This window comes from Tauraco erythrolophus, chromosome 11 (assembly GCF_009769465.1).
Source record: "Tauraco erythrolophus isolate bTauEry1 chromosome 11, bTauEry1.pri, whole genome shotgun sequence".
NCBI lineage: Eukaryota > Metazoa > Chordata > Aves > Musophagiformes > Musophagidae > Tauraco > Tauraco erythrolophus.
In genome coordinates this window covers 16,843,348-16,858,542 of record NC_141475.1, presented here as the reverse complement: position 1 = coordinate 16,858,542, position 15,195 = coordinate 16,843,348, and the positions used below count along the sequence as shown (strand labels likewise).

Below are 15,195 nucleotides of genomic sequence, written 5' to 3'. Positions count from 1 at the left end.
ACTGGGAACACTTTTCCAGCTGCCTCTGTCTCCCTAAGCTGCTTGTTTCAAACTAGTCAGTAGTGAGGAACCCCCATGAAGCATAGGCCATAACATGATGATCACCACCTTGCACAGGAGGCCAGGGTGGACAATAGTAGCTCTGATTCAAACCCATATTCTCAAGGGAAGGCCAGGTCCATTTTTACTTGATATTAAATGACTTTCCAGGTCCCTACCAGTCTGTCTTGAGATCTGCCGTGAAATTATCATTTCCTTGATATAGAAGGTGGATTTCTCCATCTCATCTAAATTTATGCTGAATCAGCAGATCTCTGACTGTTTTTTTTCCTACCCTTGGCTATAAGGCATGATGGGCTATTGGCATGCTTTTTCAGGAAGACAAGCTATTCCCTGGGATTTCCTCTTTCACTGCAGAGAAGCTTCAGTTCTGGGTCAATGCAACTGTTCAGCCTCCAAAACAACTCACATATAGAGTGTGCCAGTCCTTTCAAGTGAGGGCCCTGGTGAAGGTGAGGGACTGTCGTTTTACATTTACATACTAGAAGGGAGATTACTGGATTCTGTGAGCAGGCGGATGCTCCCAGTGGGTGGGTGGATAGATGCCTGACAGCTGCTGCCAGACACTAGTGGAACTTTTGCATTTGCTGCAGTTATGAGATGGTTGATTTGCAGTGTTGGGCTTCTCTAAGACTCTTACCTGGAAAATTCCTTTGCTTTTAGCCCATTTGCTCAGGTGCTGAAAATACTATTACATTTTGTTGTTCTTATGTATTTTATTCTCAATAGAAAAACAACATAGTCTCCATATCATTCCTATTACTTAGTGATAATGTCTTCTACATTATTCACCAAGCACTTGTGTCTAGAGTTCATAGACAGTGAGAACATGAAGATGCAAGCTCCATCTCTACCTCCGATAGTCTTAGTCTGTCTGAGTCTCTTCATGTAGAAGTTTCTCTTTTCATAAAGCTACGCAGACTTCAGGTAACCAAACACTATCAAACTGGAATAGGGGTAGACAAAGCCAACCAGTCCAGAGAAAAAAACGGAGATGACTGGGCCCAAGCAACTGAGATGTCACTATCCTCAGCTGCACCAGCTCTGAGTGTGAGAGATGAGTACACGTCAGAGCTCTGAGGGTGTTAACAGTTCTGAGCAGCCCCAGCTGGGACCTTTACTCATCCTCTTTGCCCATAGGCCAAGGAAGCCCATTTAAGCTCAGCCCTGGGCCCCTTTTTTTTCCTGCCTGAGATATGTTGGAGGGATGCTGGTCTGCAGCTCAGCTCTGTCTTTGACTGGCTATGGCCCCTGCTTGTCTAGAGCCAGACCTGCAAGTTTACTTCCTGGCTTGACCTCAGGCATGTTCCATCAGTGTCGACTTGTCTGGTGCTCACTGAGCTGCATTTGACCCTGGTTGCTATAATCAGGCCTGATTCTGACTAGTGGATTCATTTCCAGCTTGACCCTGGATCTGCCTCATCATCATGGGCTTCCCTGATCTTTGGGACTCTTGACTGAACTTGGCTGCTGTTTCTGGGCCTCCCCTGATTGCACTTCTTGAGTGTGCTGGAAGCATCACTGCACTTGGCTCCTTGTTCCCAAGGAAGTGGCTGGTCCTTGCTGTTCTTGGACATCATCTTCCTCAAAACATTCAGCTTCTTTCTGTGCACTGGCTCCCTCTTCTCTGCTAAGTAAACTACTAGATCTTGGAGTGGTAAAAGCTTTCAGGTATGTTATCTAAAATTGTGATTTCTCTGAAGTCACTTTGGGCTTTTCTGTTAGCTCTGACGAAGCTAGGACTGCCTCTAGAAGAGATGCAGTCTCCAAACAACCTAATCTCAGTTTAAGTCCAAAGCAGTAACCCTTACTGTTTCAGAGTCAGCTCAGATAAGGGGCATTCAGTGTGGGTTTTGGGTGACTTGTAAGGTGCAGGAGGCAGTGTTGAGCTGCTGAAAGCAGGAGAACATGAAAGGGCTACTTTTCAGAGCCAGCTTCGAGTGGCAGGTTTCCAGACCACTATGTATGCTGCATATTTGGGGTTTGGAGAGAGGGAGGATATTTTTTCTTTTCCAGAGCTTCCTGAGAACACAGGAAAACATCACCATGCATCATGTATTTCAGGTGAGTCTCAACAGCATCCATAGGCCTTGCCATGGTCTATGATCTGCACTCGAACATAGTTTGCTTGGTCTCAAAGCAAACCACCTGCTGTGGGAGGACCTGTCAGGGAAAAGCCTTTACTTAAGGCTGGGAGAAAGGGCATATGAACTGTCCTGCAACCTCTGCACTAAGGATGGGGCTTGGCTGTGACCAGGTAGTCTCAGATGGTAGAGACAGGATTTTATTTTGTGCAATACATATGGGGAGACTCGTGTCTCACTCTTTTCTTGCCTAGAGTTTTTTTAAGAATAAGATGAGTGGGGCGTGACAAACAAATTCAGAAATGAGGAGTGGGCATGTCTTGTAGAGGGAAAGGCAGAGTGGGGGCCTGACAGCCCAACAAAGCAGGGAGTTGGTGAGTTTTTTAGTGTGCAAGAAACAGGACATACACAGTGTCAGAGAGGCAGGAGTTCTCTTGCTCCCCCATCCTGGGCAGTGACTTGCAATGCACTCCTCTGACCCACCATGCGCTTCTATTCCCTCTGTCAACTCATGTGCCCAACAAACTGTTTCCATCTTCTGTAGCTTCTCCCTGCCATAGTGCCTGTCTGTCTTTTCTGTATCACCATTGTAGACCTGATGCCATTTGTCTCTTTTTATTGCATCCATCTGCTCCACTGTCTCTCCAACTGTGCTTCACCTGGTAGGTGATCAAAGTAGCAGGTACTGAAGACTTGTCCTCTTCAGCCTCCCTCCCTTACACATTTAATACCTGATTTCTCCTCTGCTTGTGTTGCTGCTACCCTGGGGTGAACATGAGAACAAAACCCCCTGGTCCTGTTACTTAAAGTACCACTGGAAGGCGCTCAGATACTCTGCTGATGTGTGGTGCAAAGTCCCTGGCAGAGCAGCTTGGCTGCAGAAAGGAATTAAAATAATGTGCACATAAGACAGGAGAGCAGCTCCTCCCTCTCCCCTCCCCCCCCCCAGCTCCCTGAGAGGAGGGAGTGCATAATGGGGAGGGAGATGTAGTTACAAAATGAGATTCTCTGTTCCTTAGGGGACTGTTAAAACCAGTCAATATTTATGAAGCTTTTAGTCTGACTCATGCAATTTGTTCCCCCTTCTACGTGCTTGTCTTTGGGACTCAATTGTTGCTTGGCCTGTTACTGCCATAAAATCAGATGCTATGGTTTAACTGTATCCTTGCTTAGAGAAAGAAAAGGGAAAGGTCCAAGGCAGAGTGTAAAGCAGCTCAAATTGCCACCTTGCTGCAAGCAACCAAGGGAGCGCACAGAAAAGCATCACCAGCTCCCATCAGATGGATGTTGTACTAAAGAGAAGGAGTTTCTCATGGTTAAGGCAGTGGAGGGTAAGAAGTGCAGCTGGGCTGCCTGCCTGGCTTTCACATCCACTCTGAGGGCTGTCAGGAAACCATTCAGCTCCTCAGAGAATGAGCCAGCTCCAAAGTATCCTCCTGGAGTGAGGGGCTGAAAGAGCAATTCAGGAATGTGAAAGCATGGGATGTAGGAGGAGGTGCCCATGGAGAGAAGGCAGGGAGCAGAGGCAGTTGTACCATTCTCACCTCTGCCTCTTAATCCTGAGCTGAAGCACCTTCTTCAGACCTGGTCTCCCATCCCTACTGATGGAGTTAGTTGGCTGAGGTTCCTGGTGAGGAGATGAAGGCAATATGGAAATGTTTTCTGCTTTGAAATGTGCTATGACCTGCTGGTCTCAAAGTAATTTCCAGTGATGCTCCTGAATGGTAACTACTGGTGTGGCTGTGTAGTGACTAACCTGACCCCTGTGCCAGGACAGTGTCCTGCAGAGGCATGATCTGGAATGACCTGGTTATACCACCAGATTTACCCTGATCTTGATCCTCCTCTGTTCTGACTCATCTTCTGCAAGCCCTGAGTCTGTCCTGGATGATGAGTGTGAGCAGTGCCCCTGAACTTGGCAAGGACACTGAGTGCTGAGTAAGTGACGCTATGAGGTGTCTTTGCAAGAGTAGCATCACCCTACAGAAGCTAGCCTCCTGGTAAAGGCGGTGGAAGTAGGAAGGCTGAGAGTGATTTGGGGCAGGACCTGCTTGGTTTTCTGGAGAACCTCTTCCTCCTCCATAATTTATAGGACATTAGAGAACAGACGCTTGTGAAAATGGTAACTGAGGTAACAAAACAGTATATGGCCAACAAGAGGTGAATTCTAGAGCTGGAACTTGCCTTCCACAAATATGGTTACAAGCCCATCACCACAGACCTTGGCTCATTCTTTCTAGAGAATGGATATCAGTGGTCATTATCACTGTGATCACACTATCCTGTGAGCACACAAAGCCAGAAAGACCCAAAGTGTTGGTCTGGCATGTGGCTTCTGATGGAGCTTGCCACTATCTGGATGGAGAGGGAAGGTGAGGAAAACCAAGCATGAGATGTGTTATCTTTACTGAGTAGCAGCAGGCTGTGCTAGACTGTCTGAGCTTGTTGCCCGGGAGCTGATGCATCTCCCCAGTGAGTTGGAGACCCTAGCTTGACTAATCAAAAAGCTATATGTGCATGTTAGTGGAGCAGTTGGATGGACTAATTAGCCTGGCTTCTAGGTGAAATTGTCAAGGTAGCTGCGCTGGTTCTGGGGTAGCTCCTGCAGAGCTAGCACATCTCCACAGGGTACTGCTTGCATGGAGTTGTGTCTTCAGCAAGCCCTAGTACCCCAGCACTTCCAAGGCTGTTGGTGGTGAGGCATTGTGTTCTCCAGGCCATGCTGCAGTCACCATTTGCTGGCTACTGTACAGGTTGATGTGGACTTGGCAGCTCCTAGTGTGACCACAGAGGAATGAGTTGCCTCTTGTTTTTTCTTGTTGCAGGTGTTGGGCTGAAGATGTTCAGTGCTACCTGCATTGAGGACCTCTGCAAGGATCCTTTGGTTTAGTCAGCAACCATCATATGGAAATGAGTTTGTGTGCATCTGTCTGTCTCTGAATGTTTCCCCTCAATTTTGCACTCCACTTCTACTTCAATCAGCCACTCTTACTAAGTCTATATTGAATGTAGCCTGTACATGTACCACTTTGGGTAGCATGGCCATATAGACAAGGCTGAGTGACTTCCTGCTAAAAATGCTGATTGAGGCACTTTTAGGGTTGTGCAGGTCAAGTCTGTCTGCTAACAGTGCCAACTTTCATGCTCTTGTTCCCCTTTCTCCTCCTTCCTCCTCTGTTATCATCTGGCCTTTTGGTTTATTGAGAAATGTTACCCATGTTTTAGACAAAATCTCACTACAGGTGTCACCCACTTAGAGGGTACACAGATCTGGTTTGTTTTGAGGAAACTTGCACAGACAAGCATAATCCTTACATTTCTGAGAGCCTGTCGTCTTACCTAGCTGTTCATTTGCACCCAGGGCTGCTGAGACTCTGATAGCTTCTGTGCATGCAATAGTGCTTTGTTGAGTAAACAGCAATGCTTTGTGGATGTAAACTGGCATATGCAAAATCATGACTGGAAATGAAGGATCCAACTGAGACTGCAGGACATATCCATCTTTCACTTTTTGGCCTGCTCACCACCTTGCAGCTTGGTAAACAAGGCTGGCAGAAGTGATAACACAGTTGGTTTTTTTTTAACCAGAAAAGGATGGGCAGATGGAAATCAAAAGAGGTGATTTTTAGGTAGATTTAGTAATTGTTCAGAGTGGAATATAGCAAATTTGCTGCTAGGTGAGAACTGCACTGACTTCAGCCCCCACCAAAATGTCTGTAACAACCTCAGTATGTTGAAATCTTGTCCAGGCACTAGTGACTATGAGTATCTGAGAACCAGCCAAGGTGCTTCGCCACTACCTGCCACTTTTATTAAGCTGCTTATTTGTTTATTAGGCCCCTCCATTGTGTGGGCTTGCAGGCAGCTCCCTGCAAAGCACTAAGTGAATAACACACATCTGTTCTGGGGGTTTCTGTTCTGACCTGTAAGAGTAAAGGAAAGATGCACAGTGGATGAGGGAAGAGGAAAGTGGCAAATGTACCACTTTTTTAGTATTACTTCTCACTTTCAGTGGTAAAGGGAGATTTTTTGGAAGGCATTTGGTCTCTTTTGCAGACATGAAACTTAACACTGTTTCACTTGGGGAAAAGAAAAATCACCAAAACTACAACCCTTGCAGATGCATATGTAAAACTGCAGGCAGAGATGCAGAGCTAATTTGCACCTTGCAGTTTCCAGGGTAGCCTATGAAAACATCTGATTTTTGCATGTAACCGAGGTGTGCGCAGCATCACACTTCAGATTGCATGGGCTCTCTCCAACTTGAAAGTCCAAAAAAGCTCTTGTTCTGTAAATGCACAGCTCATGATTTTCCTACTGCCACTCATGATATTACATGTAAGCACAAGTTGAGTTTCTTCTTTGTCCGTTCTTTGAAATCACCCCATTCATTACTCCTGGTGTGCTTTATAATACCTTAATCTCTGCAGACTCCTGCTCTCCTTGTCCTCCAGGGAGCCTGAATTCCCTCAGGTGTCATTCAGCTACCTGCTTCTTGGTGCTCCTTGTCAGCGCTGTAATGTTTGCTTCCTCTCATTGGCCTCTTCTGGCACAGGATTTCAAACCTCTCTTAACGTGCATCTTAGCTTAGAAATGCCTCACCAGTTGGAAGTTAGCCTTGCCTTCATTAAGGAAACTTTAACTTTAAGGCTGTGCTGTTGAAAAGTGAACATCTTGATGAGGCCTAATTTATTTCACAGTTGTTATCCTGTTGACCTAAAATGACAGCAGGACACTTGGAGAGGTGTCCAGTTTATTTAAGAAGCAGGCACAAAATTGTCTCTCCATGCTTGCAGAAAGAGCTTAGCAACATAAGGCATTCCTAGCTCCTGGTCCCAATGCTCTGCCTGGCATCTCCTGCTCTAAAAGCTCCGTGTGGCTTTTCTGAGGGCCAGTCCAGATTGTGTTGGTGTTATCTGTTTTTAACAGTTCCAGCCTCTGCTTTGCACATCCCCTCAGGAGCGTTTTCAGTGCTGTGAGAGGTGGGATAGTGTAGTGTGGTGCACCAGGATGACAATCTGGGTCTACCTCAGAACCGATGTGTTTAGGGGCAGGATTAGATGCCTGGGTGCAGGTAGGGAAGTGCCCAGTCCTGGGGCTCCCTGGAGTTAAAGGCTTGTCTGGCAGCACAGTCCTGGCTGCAGTGCCATCTCTGAGCCCCTGCCCACAGCTGTCTGCTGGAGCACGCTCCTCACTGATCATAGTGTGCCTGGTACATGGGGTCTGCCATGGAGAGTGGCTGCTGGAAAGCACGGAGCCAAACATGGTGACAGTGCAAGGACAAGGCACTGGGGTTGCAGGTTGCAGAAAGGGGAAGTCCACCTGGATATAGGAGAAAAATCACAATGAGCAAAGATTAGAACAGGAGCTCAGAGAGGTGGTGTGATCTCTAGCCTTGGAGATTTTCAAAACTCACCGGCTAAGGCTCTGAGCAACCTTATCAGATCTTGAAGCCAGTCCTACTTTGAGCAGGGGGTTGGGCTAGAGTGCTGCAAATCCCCTCTCCAGTGAACTTACTGTATGAGAGAAAAGTTCAAGGTGTGTGCCATGCACTTCAGCTCAAACTCTGCATCTGCTTCCCAGTTGCTTTTGTACTGGGAAATGAGATGGGCTGGTCTTCCAACAGAAGCTCCTGTGAGGTTAAGTACCTGCTTCTATAAAATATTGAAGTGTCTTATCTTAAATAAAAGAAAATGGTAAGTCTTCCTAGTTTTATTGGGATTAATCTACCCGCTGCAACACATACCATTTGTCAAGCTAGAGGCTGTACAATTTGCACAGGAAAAGCTGATGTCAGTCTAGCAGAACAGACGAATACCTTCTATGCTTTTTGCCTAGAAGCAGCAGCTTTTAGACATGAGAGTCAGGAGGGTGATTTGAGATCCACCACAGTGAGGAGCCCTTTGGGAGCAGAAGATGTGATGCTGCTTCTGTGCTAGCATTACATCAGTAACTCATTCCCTGGATCCTGTTTAATTTCCTCTCATCCTCAGTCTCTCTGTGGTCATTTTGGGGTTTTGTAGTTGTCTGAAACCTTCTATAATCTTCAAGTGATTCACAACATTTTTCAATCTGCAATCTCATCTGAATACATCTCAAAAACCAAGCTAAGATGAGAGGGAAGTCCAATGTCAAGAATGCGAAGGAAATACTTTGGTGTGTAGGACCCTGCCTTAGGAGACAGTGTTGACAAATGCTGTTCACTGCTTTTGCTTATGTTAGCCCTCCTGGGAACTTGCTCCAGCCTTTCTGTGTTCTGGCAGCTGGAGATGTCTCCTCATTTCCAGCACCAAAAAGACAATGTCAGTTATGTTGTCTCCCTGCAATTTCCTTGGGTCCTAGCAGAGCTCGCCATTCAACTGCCATCACTGAGCTTCAGCATATCTTGCAAGAACAAATAAATTTGCTTTATTAAGGGTGCCATACGAAGGCATGAGGAGCCACCTAATTTATGTAGTAGAAACCTGAACCCAGGGACTACTCTGCTGTGACTCTGAGCATCAGGTACCAGATCTTGCTTTAGTGAAGCTACACGTAGCCAGACACATAGTTCTCTCTTAACAGCAGCCAAAGTCACATCGGTTCAACTTGGTATCTCTTGAGTGCAATGGGGATTATGACTAATTTATGTGGATGGTTTTGGCCTTAGCCAGACAACTTAACACAACATAAATTCATTACTGAAGACTGGAGCAAAAAGCTATTTGTGGAGTAAAATGCAGGATCACTGGGATGGACTGATTAAAAGTTGCGGCATAAAATTGTCTCTGTTGCATTGAAGCTGCTGTGTAAAAGTGAATGCCTCAGGCTTTTGAATTCTGCTGCTTTGTATTGAATACCTTAGACTGAGAGAAGGGCAGAAGATGACCATATTCTGGTTTTGGAAAGTCAAATCAGTACATTCAGTGCCCCTTCTCAATCTTCCTGGTTGCTTGGCCTCTACTTTTGTCCAATAATAAATGTTTATTCAGTGATTGAAAAGCTTGATTAGTAAAGGGTGAAGGATGTCCAGGGGAATATACTGAGTTCAGAAAAAACAAAATTTAGGAGAAACTAGAAATGGACTTTTAAACTCTTCCTTAGCATGGAGCTGTCTGTAAGCACGGGAATGATTTGTGTGCAGTCCAGTTGTATCGCCCGTGTGAATGGCAGGGGGATTAGAGGGAGGAGCTGGGACTGTGACAGGAGATAATCTGTGTGAGCTGCCCCTTGGAGGGACAAGACCCCGTGACTAATCCCCATCTGCATGATCATATGGAGTACCTGTGTAGAGGGGGTCATTCTGTGTACCACTCACCTCGGTAAAAGGGTACAACGGCCTTCTAGGCAGATGGCTCATCAGCTCTCGGTGTGTGTTGGCACACAAGAGGTGTGCTAGGTGTGTGTGAGTGAGAAGCGATCGTAAATATAGATAATTCAGTGACTTTTTCTGTGGAGAAGTCTAAGCATTTGAAGGAAAAGTAAAGTTGGTCAGAATGAAGTCTATGCATACCTGCTTTGGGGATGATGAAGCATCATTTGAAAGGGGCAGAATTAGGGACAGACAGTTCCTGAGTTTCAGAAAACAGGACTTTAAAATTCTAGAGTAGCACACAGCTAACCTTCTGGAAATAATTTTTTTTTGTAGTCAATTTCTTTAATGTTTTTACTTTTCAATAAAGCTGAGAGATTATTCCTTTTGCTGTTTTTTTCTGAGATTTCACATGATGCTATGTCTCCCATTGAGCTCCCATCCCAGTTCCCCAGGGCATGGAGCTCCCCAGAGCCTGTTAGAGAGTGGGAGCAGAAGGCAGACTGAGCCCCCCATCTCACCTCTGCATCCATGTACCCACCAGTGGTGCAGGGGCCATGAGACATTAGAAGAGAAGCTGGGGACCACTCGTTTCAGATGCAGTAATACCGACTTCATTTACTTCTTCCATACTCCTGAGATACATGCTTATTTGTGATCAAAACACTAAACGGTCTATACGAATGACTGGCTGTGCTGAGCACAGCCCAGAGGAGCTCAGACATCTCTAAATCCCAAATCCTCTTCCTCTTCTCTCCTCTTTGCCCAAAGGACATCATCTCATGCTGTTTCTTTGCTGCTGGAAAACAAAGGTGGACTGCAGCTGAGTCCTCACCATCTCTGCTGAAGATCGGCTCTAACAGTATGTGGCAGAGCATTACTGGGGTTCAGAGCATCTCAAGGTGCTCCTGAGCCACAGATCTCTCGGCCGCGCTTCCCTCCTCGAGATGCATCCGTCCCAACAGACAAGCTCATCACATCTCCCTTACTTCCCCCCCTCCCCGAGGGACAAGGTGCACCGCACAGCCGCCGTGGCAGCCGCTGAGCGGTTGACTCGTTTGAGGCTCGACCTGGGCACGCTTTCGTTTCCCAGGTCGGCGGGACACATGCGAGCACCGGGGTCGCGGAGGGGAGCAGGGGCAGAGGCACCCGGATCCGGCACGGGAAGGCGCTGGGGGAGGCGAGCTGTCCGAGTGGTTTGAAAAGCCGCTCCGGCGGCAGTAGGGGATCTCCACCCCGTCCTCCTCAAAAAAAAGTAAAATTAACTATAAATAAACGCGCTCGGAGGCTGCCCGTCCCGCTGAGCTCCTGCTTGAGCACCGCTGGAGAAGCGGAGGGGGGGCAAAAATCCCCGGCCCCCCCGCCCACCTCCGCCGGCGGAGAGGGGCGGCGAGCGGCAGCCCGGTCCCGGCCCCGCCCCGCCCGGCGCTTTCTGTCCCCTCTCCCGCGCCGTACGGCCGGGCGCTCCGGCTCCATCCGCTGGCAACTTTGTAGCGCGGGGCGCGGGCGACGCCGCCGCGGCTCTGTCCTCACCCGCGGGGCGAGGCCCGGGTCCGGCCCGGCGGGCCCACCCCACCATGGCCGGGATCGGCATCGACCACTCCAAGCTGCCTGGAGTCAAAGAAGGTAGGTGTCATCCCGGGGGGCGCTGGACGGGATGGGGCGGTTCGGGGGGGGGGGGGGAATTGGGGAAAGGAAGGGGAGAAACTCTTCTTTTAGAGAAAATTATTATTTTAAATCTTCTGGCCGCGGCGGCGGTTCTCGGCGCTCCCCGTGGGGCCGGGCCGGTCGGGAGGGCTGGCGCCATGCTCCGGCCGCCGCACAGATGCGCGGGGCCCTTCGGGGTTTGCGGGAGCCTTCCCGCTTCCCCGTGCGTTGTCTTCGGCCGGTGTGTGGGTCGGAGGGAGGGGAGGGAAGGCGGAGGGCTGGCGGGGCCAGCGGCAAAGCAGCAGCCTTAGCCGGACGGAGACCCGCGGCTGCCCTCCTAGCCGGGCTCACGGCTCCCCTCCCCGCGGCGAGGGGCGGGCGGGGAGGTGCCGCTTCGCCCCGGGAGAAGACGAGGAGCGGCGCTGGGGGAGGGGGCCAGCCCTTTGTCTGCGCCGGGGCCGGGGCCGAGGCCGCCGCTGGCGCTTCTGCTCCGCTCTCTCCCCGCCGCGCCCGGCTGGGGGGGCCGGGGCAGGGCTGCGAGCGGGGGCGGCGTGCGCTCCCCCGGGCCATGAGCCTTGCCGGGAAATAGCCAGAGACCCCCGCGGGTACTGGCGTTCGGTTATGTTCCTCGCAGTTGAGGCTCGGCTGGATTTGGAGGCTTCGCTCGGGGCATTGACAAATGAGAGCGGAACTGGGAGTATCCCCAAATTTGGTGATTTCAGGGGTACTGGCGCTGTTGAGGTCCCGGTTAGAAATTACTTGAGCCTGTGGGTTTTTTGTGAAGGCTTTGCCCTGCGTTGAGCTTTGGAGCACGCAGCAGCCTCCCCCACCGTGTGAAACCCTTGTGCGCCCCGAGAGCGCAGGGGAGGGGTGGGCTGTAAGCGGCCCCGCTCGCTGTCGGGGTGTCCCGCTGCGGCGAGTGCGTGTGGCTGCGGGTTTGGGCTGTGCTCGGTACGCAGGGTGACACGGAGTCACCCGCAGTGCGGCCGGGTCGGCCTCGTAGCAGAGGGTATCTGCTTTACATGTGTACCTTTAAGCTTAATTAAAGGTACCCTGGAGCTGCTTTGAATCTGAAAAGCTTTGTACGAGGTATAGTCTGTTCTTTTGTGACAGTGATACAAAGCTGGGGCAGCTCTGTCAAGTTGTTTTAGATTCACGCTGTACTAATGGAGAGCACTGTGTTCCTGTCTAAATACAAGCAAAATTCCTTAAGCGTGTTTTCCTTGCCACTGGCCGTTTCTTTTTCTTATTTTTTTTTTATATTTCATTTTTTACAAAAAGCGAGTGTGAATTTGATGATTCAGCTAGTCAAGAGTAGAAGACGTATGTCTGTATAGGGAGCTGGAGGTTCCTTTTGACCTCTTGTCATGCTTTAATGCTTCACTTCTTACTGCTATGGAAGAAAAGTAGTACTTGTTTGCTGAAGTTTTAGAGGTTAATGTTGGTCCTGTTAAGTCATTAGCAACATTCTTATTGGTCATTTTAGGGCGGCCAGGATCTCATCCATAGGCTGTCCACACATGAGTACTCAAGAAAATTAATCCAATTAACCTTTCCAATGGGTTGATTAAAGTGAATTAAGTCCCTCTGTAGATGCTCTTATTCAGAATATAAGCAGCCTTGATGTGATTTAGCTTGGTTCATTTTTCAAGTGAACTAATTGGACTGAGTTAAGGTCACTTGCACACGGAATGAAAATATGTTTACAGGGCTGCAATGTAGCTCAACCAGTTCTTGGTGAATTTGCGCCTATGGTGAGTGTGGATTAAGTTTCAAGAGTGTCTTGGTACGACAATCTGTTGTTACCTGATAGCAATTGGATTAAAGTAGTGTCCCAGAGCAGCGTGCAAAGTAGATGAGGCCTGAGTCATGTTGTGCAAAGCCTCAGGCATGTTTCACGCTTTTAGTTTAGTGACATCATTTGTTTTTATTGTCGAAAGTGTTGAAATTGATCTGTGCTTTGAATTAGTCTTTTCATGTGCGGTGTTAACACCAACCAATGAAAGAAATGCATCGCCTTCCATACCTAGGGAAGTATTTATTGTTCCTGATACAGTTCCTGATACAGAAATTACTGTTGATCCTTCTGGAGAAACATTCCCTTTCTTCATTTTGGGTAAAGGTCAGCTTAGTCATTCATTAACAGTGAAGAGCATTGGTTTGGTTGGAGTACTTTGTTCTTCATCAGCTCTCCATCAGGGAAGTGCTGTGTCCAGGTTCTGCTTGACTGCAGGTAGCCTGGGACTGCTGTGAGACAGCATCTTCCTCCTCCTCTTCTGTTGTGGTCTCAAAAGCTCCTTTACAAGCAAGGTCATTTCTGTGCAACGATGGCAGTGAAAATCTGAGAACTGTAGCTAGGTGCTGCAGGAAGCCTTGCTGCTTGTGTTTACTTTCTTTTTTTTTTTTTTTATCTTTAAAGGCATTTATATTAGCTGAAGGCCTGATATAGATGGCGTTTTGCCAGTAAGAACTGCTTCAGCTGGTCCAGTTTATTTTGTGGGCAGGGGGTTACTGGTATAAAATACACCCTCAAAGCACTCTTTCTAGTATAAACTAGACCTTGGTGCTGCAGCCTGGTGTTAAGAGCCAGTTTTCCATGGGCAGTAAAGTGGATGTTCTGACCACTGTGGTCAGTAAAGCTCTTGTAAGTTATTTGCTGAAGGTTTTGGTGTTAGATGCAATCTGTGGGCTGAGTTTCTCTGCCTGTATTTCTGCTTTGCTCTCAAGTGTCTGTGACATTTTCTCTTTTCAAAAAGCAGCTTTTGCTGTGTGCTCTTTTGACCCACCCCAGGGGATTGCTCAGCTCTGTGTGTGTGTGTAGGTCTTTTTCACTAGAGATCTCATTTATGAGCCTTGGGGGGACAAATGCATCCTGGAAATATTATTTTAATTAGTTACTTATGAAGCAGATAAAAGAAACTGGCTGAAGCTCTACTTGATCTCTTACTGTCTCTCATCTTGTGTGATCTGATCCATTGCTAGCAGCTAAAATTGGGAAGGGCTACACCCTCTGCTTTGTTGCCTGTTTTAAATGAGCTCTTCGGTGCAACTCCCCGTGTCATCTTGAAGTGCCGTGTATTGTCTCTTGGACCTTGGAGGCATCCCTGCCTGCGCACAGGGCATTTCTGGGGAGGTATTTTGGAGCTGTGCAGCCCTTGCCCCTCTCTGGAGGTTGTGTCTGTGGTCCCCTCTGCTGTTGCTGCCTTTGCCAAAGGGCTGAGGTCTGTGGCAATGACTTGGCAGAGGGGATGTCTGTCTGCCAAGGCTGAGGCTCAGTCCCTCGTCTGATGCAGTCTGAGAGCCATCAGTTAGTGGTGGCAGGTAAAACCCAGGTACGGGCTCCCCTGCCAGGGGCTCTTGATCTTCTTGCTGGTTGGAATATTCTGTGAGGAGAGAAAAGGGAGAGGTGGGGGGGAAGAGAGAGACCCTGCACTCTGGTCCGGCAGTGTACAGCTCTTTGGAACTGCAGAGAATTGTGGTGGCTTAAGTGTTTTTACTTTATTTTTAGTAGTCCTGTAGAGAAGTAGAAGGGCAAGCACATCTGTGCCAGTCGATAGAACCAGCCCTGCCACGCTGCTGTCTCTTCAGCTCCAGCCTTGACAAAGGCTGATTGTCGCTTCCACTCATGCTCCTGCTCGGAGGGGCACAGCAACAATGCTCGCACTATGGCTTCTACTCTTCATAAGCATCTAATTTGACTTTCTGAAGCTCCTGAACTGAACATTCAAATGCTGCTTGTTGTAGTCTGCTGCCAGAGAGGCCAGTTTCCCAAACGTGGTAGCAAAAGACGTGGCCTTGAGGAAACAGGAAGGGCTCGAGTCTTTATTTTCCGTCTTGGCAAGGTGTTCTCTGGGGCAGGCAGCCTGGCTGTCTCTCTTTTGCCTTAACATAAATTGAATAAAAGTTTGCTGTAAGCATCAGTCTTCCTCTTCCTCCCAACTACAGCATCTTCCCTCTGACCTCTGCAGCTTAACATGACCTTTGCCAGGACCCCTGCAGTAGAAAGCTTGTGGCTGCTGACTCTCCAAGTGACCGAGGAGGGGGGTCAGCTCTGAGCTGCAGTGTCTCAGGCTCTCCTGGAACAGACTGACTGATGTTACCTGCTTATTTCAG

The 15,195-nt window shown here is 48.5% G+C and overlaps 1 protein-coding gene across 1 annotated transcript in view; it reads left to right on the top strand.

The window, feature by feature from the left end:
• The first annotated feature begins 11,012 nt into the window (after positions 1-11,012).
• CCDC50 (coiled-coil domain containing 50) overlaps positions 11,013-15,195 on the top strand; it is a 39,484-nt gene continuing 35,301 nt past the window's right edge. Inside the window, exon 1 of the mRNA XM_086618622.1 lies at positions 11,013-11,061. Coding sequence (XP_086474748.1) covers positions 11,013-11,061 — 49 coding nt within the window. The remainder of the gene's footprint in view (positions 11,062-15,195) is intronic.